The sequence below is a fragment of the Canis aureus genome, chromosome 16 (assembly GCF_053574225.1).
Source record: "Canis aureus isolate CA01 chromosome 16, VMU_Caureus_v.1.0, whole genome shotgun sequence".
Classification (NCBI taxonomy): Eukaryota; Metazoa; Chordata; class Mammalia; order Carnivora; family Canidae; genus Canis; species Canis aureus.
Window position 1 is genome coordinate 48741624 of NC_135626.1, and position 22790 is coordinate 48764413.

At 38.7% G+C, this 22790-nt stretch overlaps 1 protein-coding gene and 2 long non-coding RNA genes across 3 annotated transcripts; 1 reads left to right on the forward strand and 2 right to left on the reverse strand.

Annotated features, from left to right (window-relative positions):
• The first annotated feature begins 98 nt into the window (after positions 1 to 98).
• Positions 99 to 21220, forward strand: CCDC47 (coiled-coil domain containing 47). Its single transcript, XM_077853836.1, has 13 exons — positions 99 to 385; positions 7468 to 7736; positions 8178 to 8285; positions 8788 to 8962; positions 11102 to 11223; positions 11451 to 11516; positions 14118 to 14219; positions 14613 to 14723; positions 15434 to 15519; positions 16825 to 16883; positions 17216 to 17325; positions 17560 to 17727; positions 19511 to 21220. The coding sequence occupies exons 2-13, from the start codon at positions 7473 to 7475 to the stop codon at positions 19589 to 19591; spliced, it is 1452 nt and encodes a 483-aa protein (XP_077709962.1). The 5' UTR covers positions 99 to 385; positions 7468 to 7472; the 3' UTR covers positions 19592 to 21220.
• On the reverse strand, positions 7519 to 15282 carry LOC144286840 (uncharacterized). The gene is made up of 2 exons (XR_013354769.1): positions 14591 to 15282; positions 7519 to 7757 (listed from the first exon to the last, which is right to left on the reverse strand). It is a non-coding gene; the product is annotated as an uncharacterized LOC144286840 (long non-coding RNA).
• LOC144286839 (uncharacterized) lies at positions 13523 to 14580 on the reverse strand. The gene is made up of 2 exons (XR_013354768.1): positions 13997 to 14580; positions 13523 to 13777 (listed from the first exon to the last, which is right to left on the reverse strand). It is a non-coding gene; the product is annotated as an uncharacterized LOC144286839 (long non-coding RNA).
• Positions 21221 to 22790: the final 1570 nt, after the last annotated feature.

Here is a 22790-nt window from a genome sequence, read left to right on the forward strand (position 1 = left end):
GACAATTCGACTGAGCCCTAGCGGAGAGGGCTGGGATCGGCGCAGGCAGTTCCGGCCCGCGAGCCGAGATTATGTAATCTTCCCAGCGGCCCCACCTTGCCTCTGCTGGGCGGGGAGGAGGAGGTCTCGCGCGGTTCCTGAGGCCGCAGGCCGCTCCCTCGCCCCCCGCCCCTCGCCGCGCGCAGGCGCGGACAGTCCGCACGCATTCTACGTAACGGATGGCGGAGACTACGTAAAGAGTGGCTCAGCGTGACTGAGCTACCTGGTCCGGCTGTGTCCTAGAGGGATCGAGGGACAGTAAAACCGCGGCGACCGCGCAAGTGGCGGCCGGGCCGAGAAGCCGCGGCCGCAGGAGTGTCGGGCCGAGTTCTTGCCGCCGGCACAGGTAGGAAACGGGCCATGACGTGTTTAGTCGGTGCAGCCGGGCCAGGCCGAGCGGTGACTTTAAGTTGCGTGGCCTAGCCGAGTCCCTTTACCACCCAGCCCCTCCAAGTCAGGCCCCGGGTGACATGGATCACGCCTTCTCACCTCTCCTGACCTTCTTAAAAACAGAAAACAAACGTCGTCCACCCCAAGGCCCATTTTCTCTTGGTCTTCGGGGTTGGGGTGATTTTAACGGTTTTTGAGAACTTCCCCGCAGAGGTATGGGCAGATGCCAACTAGAAGGGCAAAGTTACAGGAAGCTTACAGTGTGCAGCAGGAAGAGTGGAGTATAACTGTTAGGATGAAATGATTCTCCATGGTTGAAAAAAACTAGACCCTGGTGGCTTAACAGAAGCAACAGTCTCTGTGGTCAGTCTTCTCTGAAGGTTTCTGACATAAGGCGGTTTTTATCCAACGGGTGTAAGGAGACAAGGAAATGTCTACATGATTTGCAGAAGTCTGGTAGTCTGGCACTTGTCAGAAAGGCCTAATCTAAAATGACAAGGAATGGGATCCCTGGGTGGCGCAGCGGTTTGGCGCCTGCCTTTAGCCCAGGGCGCGATCCTGGAGACCCGGGATCGAATCCCACGTCAGGCTCCCGGTGCATGGAGCCTGCTTCTCCCTCTGCCTCTCTCTCTCTCTCTCTCTCTCTCTCTGTGATTATCATAAATAAATAAAAATTAAAAAAAATAAATTAAAATAAAATGACAAGGAATGATTTCCTCATTTATTGCTCTTCAGGTTTTTTAAGTCCAGACCCAGTTACCGGGAGACTACGGAGTGAGCTAGCAGGAGATAATCAGACCCCAGACTTGTTAGTGCTTGTGTTTCCTGCCCAGGACTCTCAGGAACGGGTGTCCTGGCAAGGAGTTGTGCCTTTGAGAAATGAGATGACAGGTGCAGCAGAGAAACTTCTCAGAGGGAAGGCCAAGATATAAGTGACTTGGATAATTTTAACCTAAATAACCTTGAAGAAGCCTGTTACAGTGCTAAGTTATCTTAGAAATGTTTTCTGTGGTGTGAACATTCTAGGTGGAAGTTCAATTTGAAATAATGAGACTTTCTGGCGGTTAATCAAGTGGCCTGTGCCAATATTAATCTTTATTTGCTTCTCTTTGAAAAAGTATAAAACAAATCTGGAAAGGGAAGCACTAAAATATTTAATATTTTAAATATTAAAGTGTGTTCATAAGGCACAGGAGAAGGAAGGAATGAGAACTAGTATTTATTGAATGCCTTGTATGTGCCAGGCACATATCTCCTGTAATACCAACTACAGCCTTATAAGTGAGGCCAATAGTGAATGGGTATCCCTTTTTTTGTATGTGGGGAACGGTGAATTTTAGGTAATTAGTCTAAGATCATATGGCTTGTAAATGGTAGAGCTGATGTTTTTCTAACAATGTAACTCCACCAAAGTATGTGCTCTTTTTCGTATTTCTTCCACTTTTGACTATAATAAAAAATTATTAAAGTAAGCTACAGATGTTTGAAGACATATCACAAACCTCTTTAAGATTGGTGTTGAGGGGGATCCCTGGGTGGCTCAGCGGTTTGGCGCCTGCCTTCGGCCCAGATTGTGATCCTGGAGTCCCGAGATCCAGCCCTGAGTCAGGCTCCCTGGATGGAGCCTGCTTCTCCCTCTGCCTGTGTCTCTGCTTCTCTCTCTCTGTGTCTCTCATGAATAAATAAATAAAATCTTAAAAAAAAAAAAATTGGTGTTGAGAAGGCAGCTGTGGAGGCGCCTGGGTGGCTCAGGTCATGGTCCCAGCCAGGATCCTGGGATCCAGCCCTGCATTGGACTCCCTGCTGGGTGGGAAGCCTTGCTTCTCCCTCTCCCTCCCTCTCCTCCTTCTCCCAGCTCCCCCTACGTGTTCTCTCTGTCTCTGTCAAATAAATTAAAAAAGAGAGAGAAAGCAGCTATGTTTTTTCCATAAAATGTCCCCTGGTGCTGACTTCAAAGATCAGATATTGGAAAGGATATGCTATTGGCCTGTCCTTTATGGCATTTATCAAATCATTTGTGCCTTTCAGATTTTATGAATTTTGTTGAATCTTAAGTATTTTTCTTTTTTAAGATTTTATTTATTTAGTCATGAGAGATACAGAGAAAGAGGCAGAGATATAGGCAGAGAGAGAGAAGCAGGCTCCTCACAGGAAGCCTGACTCAGGACTAGATCCCTGGAGCAGGATCATGCCCTGAGCCAAAGGCAGATGCTCAACCACTCAGCCACTTGGGCGTCCCTTAAGTATGTTTCTTGAGTAGCCATGGATTACAAGGTATTGGGCAATAACCTTTGATATTCAACTAATTCCTTTACGAATTTACAGCACTGTAAATATGAGATATAGAATATTCACTATCCTAGAGTACCCGGAAAGAGTACTGTATACTCCTTTTTGCCACCCATTCACTTCCGTTAGTACTCAACTCCCTCCATTCTGGCTTCTGTCTTGATCACCTCCTTGCAGTTGCCAATAATGATTTTGTTAGTATTTGGAAATTTCTGCTCTGTTTCTTACTTGAACTTTCTGCAGCAATTGAAACTGAGGTCTGTTTCCTTAGAAATATGCTTCTCCTTTGACTTCTATGATACCACTTTGACCAGAGTCTCTTTTTCTTTTCTAACCATTCCTTCTTAGTTTCCCATTACAGTTCTTCCTATTATGCCTAACTCTTAAGCTGTTATGATTCGTTTCTAGAGTTTTGGGTAGTGTTGTTTTTTTTATTCTCCTAACTCTTAATACTCCCTGGGGATCTCATCCATTCTGGCACCATCTCTGTTTCCATCTTAGGCTTCTATCCTGAACTCCAGACTTATATTTCAAACTACGTCTTTTTCTCCATCTGTAAAATAGGTTATAATTCCTTTTTATAGGGATTTTGTGAACATTAAGAGATAAATGTTAATCATCCAACATACTACCTGAAAATACTCCAAACTTTTTTTATACTCCAAACTTTTCAACAGGTACTAAATTTATTGCCTCCTCCCCCAATTTTTCTCCTTTATTCTTTATCTCAAGGATGACTTTGTTCAAGACAAAACTTGGAATCACCCAAATCTAACTTTCTCACATTCCCTATATCCAGTCACTTCATGCTGACAAGTATAATTCTTAGTATCTGTCAGATCTCTTTTCCTGTTTGTTCCCAACAGCACTGCCAGTTCAATCCTGTTTTATCTCTTATCTGTCTCAGCCACTTCTATTTTTCCTGCCTCATGTGCCCTATTCCAGTTCACCCTAGGTATAAGCTATCAGGATTAAATTGCAAATCTGATGGTGCCACTCTCCTACCTAAGTCCTTTAGTTGATTCTAATTATCCAAACTCCTTAGTGTGGTATTTATTATTTATTTATTTATTTATTTATTTATTTATTTATTAAGATTTATTTATTTATTCATTCAGAGAGAGAGAGAGACAGGCAGAGACACAGGCAGAGGGAGAAGCGGGCTCCATGCAGGGAGCCCAATGTGGGACTGGATCCCGGGTCTCCAGGATCACGCCCTGGGCTGCAGGCGGTGCTAAACCGCTGTGCCACTGGGGCTGCCCTTAGTGTGGTATTTAAATGAGGATCATCATGATTTGGCTTCTGCTGGTCTTTCTAGCCTAATTACCCTAACTAACTTAGGTCTACAAACCCAATGTTTCATTGTACCAAACTTCTAAAATATGTCATTTCAGGCCCCTGCTATAGCTATCCTATAGTCTGTAGCACTTCTTGAGTACAGGAACCATGTTTTATTTTTTTAAAGAACTTTTTATTATTTATTTATTTAAAGATTTTATTTATTTATTCATGAGAGACAGAGACAGAGACATAGGCAGAGGGAGAAGCAGGCTCCATGCGAGGAGCTTGATGTGGGGACTCCATCCCCGGACTCCAGGATCACGCCCTGGGCTGAAGGCACACACTCAACCACTGAGCCACCCAGGGGTCCCAAGAACTTTTTAATACAAAAGCACATCATAGGAAAATTACAAAGGCAAAATGTGCATTATCTTACCATATAAAGTAACTACTTAGAGATATATGTCAAAACCTTTTTGTTTATGTGTATTTGTTTTTAAAGCAACAGAGCTTCAGGATGCCTAGGTAGCTCAGTGGTTGAGCATCTGCCTTTGGCTCTGGTCTTGATCCCGGCTCTGGTCTTGATCCCGGGGTCCTGGGATTGAGTCCCGCATTGGGCTCCCTGCAGGGAGCCTACTTCTCCCTCTGCCTCTGTCTCTGCCTCTCTCTTTGTGTCTCTCATGAATAAATACAATCTTTAACAAAAACAAAAACAGAGCTTCTTACTTCATTTGTAACAATTTTTTTTTAAAGATTTTATTTATTCATGAGAGACAGAGAGAGAGAGAGAGGCAGACACAGGCAGACGGGGAAGCAGGCTCCATGCAGGGTGCCTGATGTGGGACTTGATTCCAGGTCTCCAGGATCAGGCCCTGGGCTGCCCTGTAACAATTTTTAATGGACAAAAAACTTGAATTTGTTTTTTGTATGTACCCACAGTTTAACCCAACTTTTCAAATTTTTTACTATCATAACTAATACTATAATACAATCCCTTGCAGCTAAAGTATCATGCAAATTTATGATGTTTTACTTCTCTTGGCATAGTATTTGATGTGGTGATGTGTTCAGTGAGGGTACATTTGATTAGATATGGTAGGATTATCTTATGAAAGGCAGTGAAAGCCAGAAGGGTTTATAATATTCTATAGGAATTGGTTAGCTTTTGATGGTTATTAAATTCTTATGGAATAAAAGTTGTGTTTTAGGAAGATGATGTCTTTTAGGAAGAGAAGAAGGGGGTAGGGAGAGAGTTTAGATGGGGAGATCATTTAGAATATCACTGTGATTCTTTAGCAGGTGATAACTTGGATTATCATGGTGGCTTTGGGAACCAACGAAGGAAACATCAGGATTTGATGTCTGTTTAGGTATCAAAGGAAAAAGAAAGTGAAAAATTAGATATCTTTCTTTTCAACAAGACTGGAAAATGGGATTGATATTATAGAGATAGAGAAATTCAGGTACCTGCTGGTTTTAAGGTGATTGTAGGGCAGTGCTCAGCAGGCTGCAGCCTGAGAGACAGACTAGACTGTCTTTGTATAGCTTATGAACTAAGAATGGTTTTTACATTCTTATTTTTTTAAAGATTTTATTTATTTATTCATGATAGACACAGAGAGAGAGAGAAAGAGAGAGAGAGAGGCAGAGACACAGGCAGAGGGAGAAGCAGGCTCCATGCAGAGAGCCTGATGCGGGACTTGATCCCGGGTCTCCAGGATCATGCCCCGAGCCGAAGGCGGCGCTAAACTGCTGAGCCACCCAGGGATCCCCTGGTTTTTACATTTTTAAAGGATTGTTTTTAAAAAGAAGAATATGTAATGGAGACAGTATGCTATCCACAAAGCCTATATATTTATTATTTGACCCTATATAGAAAAAGTGAGTAGGGCATAAAAATGGACATGTCTGTTACACAATTGGTGCTATAGGGCTTGTGTTCAGATGAGAAAGAAGAACTAGAAATACAACCTAAATAGACTTGATGTTTTAAATCTAACTATGCTTCAAACTGTGGATCAAATGTTCTCCCTTTTTGGTAAAGCCTTACCTGTTTGGTAAGATGTTTTCATATCATTTGGCACATTTTTGTCATAGATCTGATTTCATTGTATTTATTGGTTCAGAACTTGTTTAGATGGTGGAATACCTAGTATTCTCTTCAGAAAGCTATGAAATGCTGATGTATTTAATCCCATTATGTATACTAGGAACAATTTTGTTGACAAAAAATTACTATTTTGGGCAACTCTCTCGTGTCCTCTTTGGGATCTTTGTACTCTATCATTCAATAAATTTTACTTTCACTCAATAAACCTTGCTTTGCTGCCCACCCAAAAAAAAAAAATTACTACTTTTAAGTAAATGATTAAAATCACAGCCACTGGCTTACATTTGAAAATCATCTTGAGAAGCAGTTCATAGTAGGGATTTTGGAAGCATAACTGGGATCAAAATCATAGCTCTGTGCCACTTGGTATTTGTATTACTTAGTGTCCCTGCACCTCATTTCTATTTATCTGTGAAATGGAGATGTTAATGCTACTTTTCTCAAAGGGTTTTTATGAGGATTAAATTTGTTGCTTTTTTACTGTAAAGCCTTTAGGACAGGGCCTAGAACTTTTATCTCTCTCTCTCTCTCTCTCTTTTTTAACAAAGATTTTATTTATTTATTCATGAGAGACACACACAGAGAGAGAGAGGCAGAGACATAGGCAGAGGGAGAAGCAGGCTCCATGCAGGGAGCCTGACGTGGGACTGGATCCCAGGACTCCAGGATCATGCCCTGAGCTGAATGCAGACATTCAACCACTGAGCCACCCAGGCATCCCTAGAACTTTTATATCTTAAACATTAGCTTTCATGATGATGATGTTCACATATACACACACAAAGTTGATCTGAGGACAAATGGTTTTACTATTTACATATTACTGCTAACAGGTAGTTGCATTTTGGGACACCTGGGTGGCTCAGTGGTTGGGTGGCTGCCTTCAGGTCATGATCCTGGGATCCGGGATCGAGTCCCACGTGCGGCTCCTGCAAAGAGCCTGCGTCTCCCTCTGCCTGTGTCTCTGCCCCCTCCCCCCAATGAATAAATAAATAAATCTTTTTTTTTAAAAAAAGATAGTTGTGGGCAGCCTGGGTGGCTCAGTGGTTTAGCGCCGCCTTCAGCCCAGGGTGTGATCCTGGAGACCTGGGATCGAGTCCCACGTCAGGCTCCCTGCATGGAGCCTGCCTCTCCCTCTGCCTGTGTCTCTGCCTCCCTGTGTCTCTCATGAATAAATAAATAAAATCTTTAAACAAAAATGAAGTGAATAGTATTAAAATTTTAAAAAGCAGGAGAGAGTCACAGATTGATTTTTTTAACTATAAAATTTGATATATATAGATATATATCTATATATCTATATATATAGTAGTCCATTTAGAATTTTGATTTATTATTATTTTTAACTCATTTTTAAGGTGCAATGAAAGCCTCCCTTGCTTTCTGTGTTGTCCTTTTGGTGTTCGGGAGTGTCTCTGAAGCCAAGTTTGATGATTTTGAGGATGAGGAAGACATAGTAGAATATGATGATAATGACTTTGCTGAATTTGAGGATGTCACAGAAGATTCTGTTACTGAATCTCCTCAACGGGTGATAACTACTGAAGATGATGAAGACGAGACCACTGTGGAGTTGGAAGGGCAGGATGAAAACCAAGAAGGAGATTTTGAAGATGCAGATACCCAGGTGAGGTTCTTTTTCTTGATTCTTGGGAAAGTGGAAAGATTAGAAGATTTGTAACTGGCCCTTTCCCAGACATTAAAAGTAATACCCAGATCTAAGGAGACCTTTACTCTCAGCTATCTTCATTTTTGTTCAGTAGGCAGAGCTCTTCTAAATGTTTTGTGATATGTTCCACCTTTTACACTGATGGAAGAATGAATTATATTTTTCTTCTCTATGGAAAGCCTACCTGGAATGGTTGGAGAATAGAACTGTGTATAGGTGGGAATTATATCAAAGTTCAAATGCATGGAGAGTTATCATTTGTTATAAACTTGGAATATCTCTGTGTTCTGTGCTGCTGCTTACATATTCTGTTTTCCTCTACAAATATTGCCTACAAAAATGAGATGCAATTACTGGCCACATTTGTGGGGGAAAACAGATTGTTCCTCGTTTTTGTAGGAGGGAGATACGGAGAGTGAGCCATATGATGATGAAGAATTTGAAGGTTATGAAGACAAACCAGATACTTCTTCTAGCAAAAATAAAGACCCAATAACAATTGTTGATGTAGGTATATAGGATTCTGAATTCCAAACTAACCAACAAAATAGCTGTTACTAATTCCAGAAATATAATTAAAAATATCATTAAATATAGATGGTGTTGACGTAATAGTGGGGAGCTGTTAAAGAACTTGACATCAATTCTTCTGATAAAACTCCACACTTAGAGAAGCAACCCCTATGTTTTTATTCTAGCCCTCCTAGTTGTATTTATCAAGGAATGATGAAGAGACTGGAAACTGGGTTTCTTTGGGGGTAAGACTCAGAATCAAGTTTAATACAGAGGGCTTTCCAGCTTTTCATTCCATTTGATTGTCCTCACATTTCCTTAAAGAATCTTTTCAAAGCTAACCTAGAAAACTAAAATGAGCATATTTTTCAAAGTATAACCATATTCAGCGTCAATTATCTAAATTATCCACTTTTCTCATTCTCCTTTATCCCATGAGTTAGACTCCATCCTTCAGCCTCAGCCAACATTAAATGGAATGATTGTTCATCTTTAGGTTCCTGCACACCTCCAGAACAGTTGGGAGAGTTATTACCTAGAAATTTTGATGGTAACTGGTCTGCTCGCTTACATCATGAATTATATCATTGGGAAGAATAAAAATAGCCGCCTTGCTCAAGCCTGGTTTAACACTCACAGAGAGCTTTTGGAGAGCAACTTTACCTTAGTAGGTAAGTTAGGCTAATACAAGTCCAGCTGCATGCTTGAATACCACCTTGTAAGAACTGTTTATTCCCTTCAGTATAAGCATCTAACTTCTTTCATGGACTGCTGAAGAGGATGCTTTTTTTTTTTTCCTCTGAAGAAGGATCTCATTTTTTATTTTTTTTGAAGATTTTATTTATTTATTCATAAGAGACACAGAGAGAGAGAGGCAGAGACACAGGCAGAGGGAGAAAAGCAGGCTCCATGCAGGGAGCCTGACGTGGGACTCGATTCCGGGTCTCTAGGATCAGGCCCAGGGCTAAAGGCAGCGCTAAACCGCTGAGCCACCTGGGCTGCCCGGATCCCATTTTTATTAGGTTTTATGTACTGAATTAATTGCATTTAAAAAGTAATTTTCTAGTTTTTCATTAATCAATAATTGCTAAACAGCTTCTGATTAGAATAAGATTCACAGTGCTATCAAAACAAGTTGATAGAAGTCTGGCTGAAAACAAGGAATTTTGACATTTTAGGTAGCTTGATGCTTTCATTTCATCTTTTAGAAATTAGAAATCCCTCAGAATTTCCTCAGGTTCTGGGAACTTTAGTTCAAATCCATTGAAAAGGTATACACTGAAGTACCTTAGAGGAAGCCCCATGCTTGTGTAGTGAGGGAGTAAGGTGGACTCACCCCACCTTCATCTCAGTTTGTTTCTTTTTAGTAAGCAAGTATCCATCTGCTCAGCTCTTTAGCCTACTGTTTATATGTTACGCTAGGTACTTTGCATACATTGTTTCTTATGTAGTCTTTGTTTTTGTTTGTTTGTTTTTTAAAGATTTTATTTATTTGAGAGGGAGAGAATGTGTGTGTGAGAGAGCACAGCAGTGGGGGGAAGGAGGAGCAGGCTTCACACTGAGCAGGGAGCCCAACATGGGGCTCAATCCTGGGACCATGACCCGAGCAGAGTTTAACCTATTGAGCCACCCATGCACCCTCTTATGTAATCCTTGTAATAACACTGTCAGTTGGATATAGTTTCTTTTCTTAAGGAGGCACTAAAGTCTAGAAATGTTAAGCTATTAAATTGCAACCATGATATGAGAAGCTAGTCTACTTACTTTCAAAGTCCATGCTCTCAGGCAGCCCGCGTGGTGCAGCGGTTTAGCGCCGCCTGCAGCCCAGGGCGTGATTCTGGAGGCTCTGGATCGAGTCCCACGTCAGGCTCTCTGTTATGATGCCTGCTTCTCCCTCTCTGCCTGTGTCTCTGCCTCTCTCTCTCTCTCTCTCTCTCTGTCTCTATGAATAAATAAATAAAATCTTAAAAAAAAAAAAAAAAGTCCATGCTCTCTCTCACTCTCTCCACTGTACCATAGCATTTCAGAGTACTTTTTTACTTGGAAATCAGGAAAAAAAAAACAAAAAACAAAAAACAGCGTTTAATGCCTTCCACTTCCCCTCATGTATTTTCATTTGGTGTGTCACTGTGCTTTCCCTTGTGAGGTCGAACAATTTCTTTTGTATTCATTCAGTGAACAGATACTACACTGCATGAATTACATGAAAGAAGGAAATGATTGGAATTTGAGCCCTTTCTAGATCTAAAATACAACTCTTAATACCAACTGTTACCATGTTGCTGTTGGAAAAGCAAATTTGGTTAAAGTTAATCCACAGGAGACATAGGCAAGAGTGTTGAATAGTTTGTATTAATGGTATTTTTTATTCACTGCTTAGGAATTTTGTTTGTTTGTTTTAACCTTTGACAGGCATTTTAACTGACTTTGCTCCATCCATTTTGTATCTACTTTTGAGAAATTTATATTTTGAGCTAATCATCATTAACAGGTAACACTAGAGTCCATGATTATATTTTTAAGTAATCTCTACACCCACTGTGGGGCTTGAACTCACAACCCCGAGATCAAGAGTCATATCCTCTACTGACTAAACTAGCCAGGTGCCCCTCCATAATTTTTCGATGGAGACAAAGAGTATTTAAAGGAATGATGACCATCTGTTGTAATGTATGTCTGAAGGAGAGTTCTGTAAGATAGCAAAGTATTGCTTCCCTAAAGCTATGATTATTTGGGGGTCAGAGTGGAGGAAGTGTGATGATTAGGCCCCAACATTTTCGGTGAATCACATTAAATGGTTTTACCCCTAGGGGATGATGGAACTAACAAAGAAGCAACAAGCACAGGAAAGCTGAACCAAGAGAATGAGCATATCTACAATTTGTGGTGTTCTGGTCGAGTGTGCTGTGAAGGGATGCTCATCCAGCTGAGGGTAAGTTCAGAATTAGTGGTATAACGTATATCTTCCTTTAATTGTTTTCCAGTGTGGTTCCAAATCCAAATTTACTGTCTTATTCTTTTTCTTTTAGCTAAAAATTAGATGTAAAAATCCTCTTTCCACTAATTGGCAAATGTAGAGTATATTTCTTGAAACATTCGATTTCCCCCTTCAAGGTCTTTATAGTAATAAAAGTTGCAACTATTCTCTTGGTTTTTCAGTTCCTCAAGAGACAAGACTTACTGAATGTCCTGGCCCGAATGATGAGACCAGTGAGTGATCAAGTGGTATGTATTCTTCCTACTGGTTTTCTCTGTACAGATTAAATTCTTAACTTCTTAGAACTTACACCATTCCTTGCCTGGATTCTGTCTGAATTTCAGGCAACTTGTGTTCCTTGCCAAAAGTGGACCCTTTTCTATGTCGATGGATTATTTTCTACTTAGTGTACCAACTATGGGGAGTGGGGAACATGTGCTTTCTGTAGGGAAGGAGATACTACTCTATCAATAGGTAGATTGGCTGAATCCATCTGGATAATGGAGAGGAAACAGTTGTCACAGTTAGTTTGCACTCTCATCTTACTCTGTGCCTTGCTAATGCTTTTATCTTTGATAATAAGGTGGATTTCTTAAATAATTTTACTTCAAATAACATTTTGGGCTGAATGAGTTCAAATCATGATCTAGGGACCTTATTGTTTGGTATACCTTCTTCCCTTTGTTTAAGTCAACATGCTAATCTGCAAATTGTATCCTTTGTCAGAAATACAACATTCCAGCCCTTCCCTTCATTCATTTAATAAGTAATTGTACTGGCTCCTTCTGCTACAGGAAACCAAAATATACAGTCTCTTTTATATGAACTAGTAGAACAAGAGATGTGTGCATATATGTCAAAATACAAAGGAGTATTTGGTAAACAAGTGCTGTATTAGTAATATGATTATGTACTTCGGAATGTCATTGGATTGAAACTCATTGTTATTATTTTATTTTATTATTTTTTTAAGATTTTATTTATTTATCCATGAGAGACACAAGAGAGGCAGAGACATAGGCAGAGGGAGAAGCAGGATCCCCATGGGGAGCACAGGACCCCAGATCACAACCTGAGCTGAAGGCAGATGCTCAACCACTGAGCTACCCAGGTGTCCCCAAGGTTACTATTTTAAAGGTTTCATTTTTAGTTGCAAATCTGTATCTTTTATTCACTTCATTTTGTCTTATATGGCCACTGGTGGTTTAATCTACTAATTTTTAAAGCCTCGTTACTTAAGAGTTCTATCATTTATGGTTAAGAGTCCTATCATTCTTTCTCCTACTAGATACCATCTTACTAGGTAGAAAGGAGGAAATTTTGCTGCATCTTCAGCTATCCTAAATTATTCTTCAGATGTTGTAATCATTTTCAATTTTTTTTCTCCAATTCTTTCTTGAGGTAGATTTAATGTCTTTTTCTCTGAATCAGCCATTGTTTTATCTCTTATTTTTTCTGTAAAGACAGCCTCAATAAACACAAGTCTCTGTATTTTTTAGCCCCTTTTCTGGGTTTTATTTAAGGTGTTGTTTTGTGTAATGTCTGCTCAATGATGAAAGAACAGAAAACCTATCCTTTTAGAGCTGCCATCTTGCCAGGTCTTTCCTGTATTTCTCTACTTTAACACTTCCCTCTACGTACTGATAATTTTTGACCCAGACATCTTAAGATATAGTTAATATGACAAATAGTGCCATGTTTTAACATACCAGGCTCTTGAGGTTTATAACTTTATCTTCCTGGTCCAATGCAGTTATTAAAAATTGTTTATCTGTGGTGTTTACGAACATGAACAGCCAATTCTCTGGTTGTCCAGATACCAGCTGTGGGTCCAACAATTCAGTTCATTTCTGACATTGTACACTGGAGTTAGTGCCAGATTCTACAAGTTAAAGGTCTCAGTCCTGGGGGATCTCTGGTTGGCTCATCAGTTTAGCACCTGCCTTCGGCCCAGAGCGTGATCCTGGAGTCCCGGGATTGAGTCCCACGTCAGGTTTCTGCATGGAGCCTGCTTCTCCCTCTGCCTATGTCTCTGCCTCTGTCTCCTTTATTCTCTCATGAATAAATAAATAAAATATTTAAAATAAAATAAAATAAAGGTCTCAGTCCCACAAGACTGCTCATACTTCAGATGCCACTTGCAAGTCCCAGGCTCTCATACTTCTGAGACTAGCTGGCTATAAATCAAAAGTTCCCATGGCCCTCCTTTCGGGTTCAGTAATTTGCTAGAATGGCTCATAGAACTCAGGAAAGCTTTAGTTATATTTACTGGTTTATTATAAAGGATACAATTCAGGAATAGTCCAATGGAAGAGAGGCAAGATATGGGCATGGGGATGGTATACAGAGGGCTCCCAGGCCCTTTCTGGGTACTCTATCCTCCCAATAAGTCCAGTTGTTCAGCAACTTGAATTTCTAGAGCTTGAGTTCCTCTTTTCAAGGTCATTTACGTTGTTGGCAGAAGTCCGGTCCCCATGGTTGTAAGTCTCCATTTTCTTACTGTTGCCAACTGGAAACCATTCAGTTCCTAGAAGCCATTCTGAGGTCTTTGCCATAGCCCCCCACCCAAGCCCTTTCCTACTTCAAGACTTTTCTTGGGCCTCGTTCCTTTTAAAGGCTCACTTGATTGGTCATTCCAAGATAAAGTCCCTTTTGACTAACTCAGTGTCATCTGATCAGCAGGCTTCTGACACAACATAATCATGGGAGTGATAGCCATCATACTCACAGGTTCCTCTCACATTCAAGGGAAGAATGTAGACCTCAGGGGGTGGGACTCTCAGGGGCCATCATAGAACTCTGCATATCACAGAATCTAACAGGTGAATTCTGTTGTTGTTGTCTTTAAGCAAATAAAAGTAACCATGAATGATGAAGACATGGATACCTATGTATTTGCTGTTGGCACTCGGAAAGCCTTGGTGCGACTCCAGAAAGAGATGCAAGATCTGGTATGTCTCATTTTTCCAACTCAAATACATGGAGAATTGTTCCTCTTTATTACATAGGCAGTCAACTTCAAAACATAGGGTAATTATATCACTTGAATTGTTTTTGTTTTTGTTTTTTTTTTAAGATTTTACTTATTCATGAGAGACACAGAGAGAGTCAGAGATAGGAGAAGCAGGCTCCTTGCAAGGAGCCCGATATGGGACTTGATCCTGGGACTCCAGGATCACACCCCAAGCCGAAGGCAGACGGTCAACACTGAGCCACCCAGGTGTTCCTATCACTTGAATTGTTAAGCACAACTTTGAAATAGGTCAGAACATACTCTCTTGAGGGGAAAAAAAAAGTTTGTGCATAATAAAATTTGTCTTACCTTCAATTGCTTTTTCTTCTAGAGTGAGTTTTGTAGTGACAAACCTAAGTCTGGAGCAAAGTATGGACTGCCAGACTCCTTGGCCATCCTGTCAGAGATGGGAGAAGTCACAGAGGGAATGATGGATACAAAGGTAAATGCAATAGAAGACATACATTTGCAGACCTTAGCGTTTACAAGGCACTCCCCCTAAAAGTCACACTGTGCTAGTTCTTCATTTTATGGCAATGCTGTATTCCTTTCCCACACAAACATTAAAATACCTTCTTTAGCAGTAGATTAACTTACAAAAAACGAGTTTGACTAGTCAAGTAATTTCTCTCTGAATCAAGAGAAAATTATTCCTAGGATTGCTAATGGTTTTCAAGTTTTTGTAGAAGGACTACAGGATTAATCCTCATCACCATGTCATTTAGTCCATTAGTGTAGATGCATAGGGAATCTTTTTTTTCTATTGGTTGTGGAATGGTAGGAGTACATCTTAGCATCATAAAAATATAGAGTAGCTCAAAGACGGTTCTAATGTAAATTCAAGGTGATGTGTTTATGACGATCCCCTGAAATTATTTTAGATTTTATCTTCATGCATTTGTTCTTGTTTTAGAACATTATTTTGAGACATATGTTCAGCTGCTCATAGAAGAAATTTGATCATTGGTGTGACTAAAGAAAGGTACTAGTTTCTTTGTAGAGAGATCCCTTCTCTTATTTAAACTTTATTTTTAAAAAGCTTTAGCCTTAATGCTGTTGTGAAAAAGCAAGGAGGATTAAGGAGTGAATATCTTTATGAAAAAAGGGAAATGCATCAAATCCTACTTTAAAATTTTTTTTTCTTTTTTTCAGATGGTTCACTTTCTTACACACTATGCTGACAAGATTGAATCCGTTCATTTTTCAGACCAGTTCTCTGGTCCAAAAATTATGCAAGAGTACGTATGAGATAAAAATATTGAAGTTAATTGTCCCTACTAGCTTTCTTTGTTGAAACACCTGCAAGGTGCTTCTCCAATTTTTCTTACCAAATGAGTGAGGAAAGTTGATGACAGGCATTCTAAGTTTTCCTTTGCTTTGCATGTGTCATGAAAGTAATTGAAAACCTATGGGAGACAAACAGATAAGCCTCCCAGATTGCAATATGTCATCACATTATGCACCAGCCACTCAGTGGGATGGATGAAACTCTTACAGAATGGCAAATACTAAGAAAATGTAACTGCTAATTTCTTTATCCGTTGTAGTAGTTTATTTTTCCTTTTTAAATTTATGATATGAATCTGTGATTTTGACTTATGTCTGATTAGAGATATCTGCATTTTATTTCATGACCTTTTCTGGTTTCATTTGTTATATTTTTTTCCTAGTATATTATCAGATGCTCTCAATGTGCATAGCGTTCCTGGCTTTAGAGTAACATTGTTTGAATGTTCATATTCAGAGCTTAAATTTGTTATTTGTAATCAGATCCTTTCTCAGGAGTGGATACTTATTTAAGTTTACCCTTGATGTAGAATTGGCTCTGACCTAAATTTTTGGTTAAGGGCTTTCCTTTCATAAGCTGTGGAGTTAAGAACAGTTAAAAGCCAATCTGGATTTTAGTTCTGTGTCAGAATTATTCGGGTCTTTATGCCTATGGATAGATAGTGTTGCATCATCCTTGCCTTGCTCAACTCAGTAACAACACTGTGGGCACGTGACATTCATGGAGCCTTTTTTGTATGAGGGGAGGAGAGGAGGGTTGATAGAGATTACAAAAGGAAATCTTTGGTGAGTCAGAACTAAATTATATATGCTATAGTAAATCATTTCTAAATATATTCTGAGCCTAACTCAAAAATAAGATGCTTCATTATAGAAAGAGGAGTTGGAAGTAAAACATAAAAATCCATCAAAATAAGCAAAAATATTATTTAAAATGTGGGCCTCATACTTAAACATAGGCTCATTTCTGGCTCCCCAGGTGAGAGGACTATATCCTGATGCCTGGGAAGCTTCACTGGAGGTGTTCAAGTATAGGATAAAGATCACTTGGGAATGCATCCATCAGATAAGACAAGTGGACCAAGGGACCTGTAAAGCTCCTTCAGCTTCTGAGATTATATTTAACTTGGGGATTCCAAGCCAAATACTGTACTGATTATCTGCACATATCTATTCATCTAAGTGAGTTGGGTGATTTATGTGAATGGAAAGTATCTTTCTTGTGTTCTTTCTAAATAGCCTTTCTTTTATAACAGGGAAGGTCAGCCTTTAAAGCTGCCTGACACTAAGAGGACACTATTGTTTACATTTAATGGTAAGTGCTCTGTGGTCTTGCCTGGGTTCATTTTCTGTGAGATGATTATCTTAAGGAGAATATTGTTCCCTCCTAAAGGATAGCCATAAAAAACTGCATTAAGCTTGCCTGCTTATTGGTTTTGGGATTTCTTCAATAAGAGATCCTTTTATTTATTTTAATTTCTATTTTCTGCTGCATTTTAGCTGTCTATGACACTTGGAGAAAGAAGTCTATTAATACAAAAAAAGTGGGGGGTGGGGTGGGAAGAAAAAAAAAAAAAAAAAGGTTGGGTGGGCCCAGAAGTATTAATGTTGCCATTAACTCAATAGGAAAATGTCTTTGTTTTCCAGTGCCTGGCTCAGGTAACACTTACCCAAAGGATATGGAGGCTTTGCTACCCCTGATGAACATGGTGATTTATTCTATTGATAAAGCCAAAAAGTTCCGACTCAACAGAGAAGTAAGACCCACAGCTTTTATTATAAGTTGGCATCTTTTATTTTGTTTCCCCCCCAGGGGAGTCAGAGAGCAATGATTTTAGCGATTGTATCTTTGCTAGTTTGCTAGTTGACCTAAAGTGCTAAATGGGAATAGTCTTATAAAAGTATTCCTATAAAAAAATAATACTAAATGGGACGTGGTTCTGTTGGATTGAAATGGATTTCTTATGAACGCTTTGTTTCTTGGGGAGAAGGGCAAACAGAAAGCAGATAAAAACCGAGCTCGGGTAGAAGAAAACTTCTTGAAGCTGACACACGTGCAAAGACAGGAAGCCGCGCAGTCTCGTCGTGAGGAGAAGAAAAGAGCAGAGAAGGAGCGAATCATGAATGAGGAAGATCCTGAGAAACAGCGCAGGCTGGAGGTAAGACAGACTTTTCTTATGCTTGGTAAAACTAGGATTTAGAAGGATGCCTATTATGCCATTTGACCGTGAAGGTAAATTCTGTGTAGGAGTGTACACAGGCCTAAAAGTTGAGCATTTCTCTGCACTTGGGACATTATTAGTTGTGATAGCACTATTAAGAAAAATAATCTGTCCCTTTCAAACCAGGTTAGATTGAGTCTGTGATCTTAGAGAATGATATAAATTAGCCTTCCCCAGCACAATCCCATTTTGAAAGTTCCACCAGTACAAGCCAAGTTAAGTACAAGCCAAGTACTTAACTGAAGTAGAAAGAAATTAGGAATTTTAATAGAAGACAGAACATATGCCCTATGGTCCAAATGTATCTCATTTTATAAAATGTTTAATTTGCTTATAGAATTAGAGAATCTGAATATTTTTTGTTTGTATTTTTGTTTTCTATTTTGTACATAACTGGGATCTCAAACTCAAGAGCTTTTTAGGCTGTAGTATGTTATGTTTGAAACATCAGCATGTTCTCACATTTTTGTGAAGTAAGATGCAATAGTCTAGCTCTACAGTTTTAAACCTTGTAAATGCTAGTCAAAAAAAAGAAGAGAACAAAGTTCTGGGAGATGTGGGTTCTAACAAGAATAATTTTGAGAATGGAAGAAAATCAGGAGACCTCCTGGCAAGAAACAGTGAGGCGGCTATGTAGCGCCATGGGAGTGTCACTCCCATGGAGTGTCACTAATGTGTTGAGGAAAGTTGCCCGGGATACTCAGGCCTCCTCACCATTTGTCATTTGATTTTGTTCGTTTTCCCATAAAAGTGGTGTTAACAATAATGGTTCAGTTCTTCAGGGGTACTTAAGAGCACAGCTATGGATGGATAAACATTCAGGCTTCCATGCTGTAGAGGTAGTTTTTTCTGAGCTAGTGTTGAAACCTAACACAATCAATACTTCTCAAACCAATTTACAAATGACCCTTTGAGACATAATTTGTAATACTATCAATAACCGTATGTGCTACATGCTTCTGTTTTTCCTATTCTGTATCTTCTCAGTCCTCTAGTGGAGGAGTATGTTTCTCAGGATATTTCTACCTCAAACTTCTAAAAAAAATTAAGTTTGAGATTGCCACTGAAATAATCTTTAATCAGATGTGATGGCTAGTAACCAACCAGTGAAGTCATACTTTGACTTGGTCTCTAAGGCTTCCCTTAGTACAGATAACAATAACCAGTGACTTTTGCCACTAAAATAATGTGTTTGGAGCTCCTTTTTCTCTTTCAATATAACCTAATTCATAAATAAAAATATGATAAAAACTCCCAGTTTAACATTATGCATTAAAGTATTGTGCTCAGGTTTAATATCTATGCTTATAAGAAGAGATGCCCAATTAACAGCCTGAAAAAGGAGATCTTAAGCTTTTCTGAATTGAAGTACAAATCCTTGGCAGATACACATAGATGTTATGATGAAAGCTGGATTAGTGTTTCTTGAGTATAGTAAAAATCAGAATAACAAAGCTGCTTAAATATAGCGTTTAATTTCTTTCTAATTTGAGATTAGTTACTGCTACTTCATTTTTTTCTGCTACTTCATTTTAAGCTGATTTTCATTAACCAACATAGATATTAGCAATTTTTATAACTGTCTTTTAGAAAGTTATTTATGGTACAAGCCTGGGTTTTTGAATAATAATATAGGCAGTATTCTAGTTTTGATTTTTTTTTTTTCTAGTTTTGATTTTTTATGTGTACTTAGAGCTTAGTTTGGATTTCCTTTCTCTAGGAAGCTGCCTTGAGGCGTGAGCAAAAGAAATTAGAGAAGAAGCAAATGAAAATGAAACAAATCAAAGTGAAAGCCATGTAAAGTCATCCCAGAGATCGGAGTCCTGATGCCACCTGTAAGCTCTGAATTCACAGGAAACAAAAAATACCAATTTCTCATCTTAAAATTCAAACACTCTCAAGTGACTAAGAAATCCTTATTTCATCATCTGTTCTGTTTTTGATATGGAATTTTACAGAGGTTATAGATGCAATGGAAGGACTCTGTTTCAGTATTTCTCTTCCAGATAACCAAATTATTTTGATTACTTTATAAAAGGAATGATATATATGTGTAGTTTTAAAATATTTTTAAAATTATAACATGAATCATCAGTGCTTTTAGTGCTTTGATGTTTGAAGAAATATCATGAAATTTATAGATACATAATTAGATTGTTGCTTTTTGTTTAAACTGGGTAGTTGCAAAGGCTATGAAGACTGACTCTAAGCCAAGATTCCACAAATAACTATTGGAATTGCACAATAAACATTGCTTGATGTTTTCTTCTGTGTGTACATTAACCTTGTAAAAAAATTAAATTTAGAACACTATATGTGGTATTGAAATTTCAGGGACTCAAAACATAATGTAGTTCAGTGTATGTTTTGTAGGTGGGAGGTGCTGATGACAGTGTTATATCTCTAAGACTTAGGATACTCACATGTACATGGAAAATTCTAAGGATAGGTAGCACAGGAGCACAGTTTTTTCCTTACCTGATACCACAAGCTAATGACAATGTGAATGCTGTATTTAAGTGGTTGTACGTTTTCCTTGAGTAACAAATGCATGAAAAATTCACTGCTTCACCTAGATCAGATCAGTGGTCTATGTGAAGTTACATGTTTTTCCTTCTTGGTTGTTGCAAACTATTGGATGTTCATGGAGAAGCTCTATTCTCTGTGTTATGGCTGTGTCCCTTTGCTTTTCCTTCTGCTTTTATTTCTTCCACAATTGAGGCTGGGTATATTCTTTTAAAGAAATAGCCATGAATATGCATAAATATACTTTTAAAAATGAGCTTTCCTAAACCATTGAGAGTTCTTTCTGCCTCTTGGGGAAGGAACTCTTGGGGGAGAGGCCCATCTATCTGCACGAGCATTTAGCTTGTTCAGATTTCTGCATTTTATAAATGCTTCCTACTAAGAAAGCATTTTTTAAGTCACTGCTTGTACCAGGTAATTTTTGCTGGGGATGGGAAAAGGTTGGGTTTTTTTGGTGGGAGAGGGGTGGGTGGATATTTTTTTGTTGATGCTTTATGTGCAGGTGTGTTCTGAGGCAATAACAAGTTGCTGTGAAAGCAGTATGTGCTGCTGCCTTTGTAACTGCATGAAAACTTTTCACATGGATTTTTCTCTAAATTAATGCAGAAATGTGTAAACTGGGAGATGCAAATGTAATATTTTTTTTAACAGTTCATGAAATTAAGTTATTAAAATAACAAAATAACATAAGATTTAATTACTTTAATGCTATATAATTCTAGAATTAGCCTTGTTTTACAAAGTTTAAAATACATTTTAGAAATCAAAGTTGATATGCTTAGCTATCTTTTGATTAATAAGAGCTTTCTTAAAGTCCCACACATTTGGACCATGGCAGCTAATTTTGTAATTTAAGCATTCATATGAACTACCTATGGACATATATTAAACTAATTGACAAAAATCTCAGAGTGCCGCCTTTACTTTTCTGGGGTTGCCCTACAAGAGTATAAACCCATAGGAATGCTCTTTCTGTTCAACAGATGTCAGCACTGAAATGCTTTACCTTCCAAAGAGTTGGCCTTGATAATAATCCTTTAGTTTGTTACCAGTTATTTTTAGAATGTTTTCTATTTTTAGAGCTCTATATATTATTAATGGGCTCCTCCCCAAAGTCCACCTCTTCAGTTAAGACACCATTATCTCTCCTATGAATGAGAGGAGAATATTGTTGACTGCCACACGTTTGAACACCACTGAGCCCTCCTTTTCTGCATTGCCTGGCCACTTGCAAAACAGGCACTGGACTGGAAGATAAAGACCTGACTGTAGTGCCAGCAAAATCAATACTAAGCCCTTGACTTTGGGCAAGTCATTAACTTCTTTGAGTCTCTGTTCTGTTCTTCTTCGTACAAAGTAAGGATAGTAACTGTTTTCTTCCCTATCCCACAAGTAGGTCAACACCAAAAGATAATATGTGTAAAGTTCTCACATAAAGCACTTTAAAAATGTGAGGTATCACCTAGGACTTTTCTCTAAGTGGTGCATTTTTGCTTTACTCCCTTTTGTTTTCCTTCCTCCCAATGGAAACCAAGCAGATCCTTTCAGAGTTCTCTAACTTTATCTATAAAATATGACAGGGTATTTTGGAATGGAGGTTGGGGAATAATACCTTTCTGTTTCCTTAGTAATAGAACCTTTTCCTATCATGGATTAAAAGTTGAAACTCTTTAAATGAGACTTAGACCAAAGAATCACTGATTGGTATTCTCATTCCACCCATCCAATAGGAATAGACACATGAAAGTTATTTAGAGCAGTGTTATACAAAGAATCTATTGGTTTTGGTGGGATGGGTAAAATACTGTATTTTATCATCCCAGATTCTCTTTTCTATGTTCCTGTTCCTACTCATTTTAAGTGATTTGAAAGGATGTAAAAGGGAGGAAGCAGTTATACCCAAAAGAGTGGCTTCTACTACAGACTGCTAAAACAATTAGTGGAAAGTATTAGTTTCTGGAGGTTGGTGATTAGCGAAAGATTTATTTCCATTTGGAAGAAAGTATAGGGTTTTAATCCGTTGACAACAAGTTGAATGCCATCTTGGCTCCATTAACTGAAAATAACCAATTTCAGAAGAAAACGGACTTTTTCCCCCTGAAAAGCAGAAACTTGCATCTACTATGCCACTTTTAATGGATTTTGTTTTTATTTTCATCTTTTAAAATTAACTGTCAAATAAATAAAATTAACTGCCTTTTAAAATTTCACCCATCTGGTTTTATCCAAATAGTGGGACTTTTATTTATTTAAGACACCTAGGCCTTTTTAAATGATTAGTTCTTATCACATTTTGAGCTTAAATGCTTAAATTTCTTTCTTCTGCATCTTTTTCTTCTATGTAACTATCAGAACATTTGTAGCAAAGCTAGAAGCCAGCTTTCTGCTTCAGAAAAGAGCCCTGGGTTTGTAACAGGGATGCTGGTGCCGTCCTAGTGCTTGAACAAGTCTGTTTCCTCCTCCATGAGTGGGCA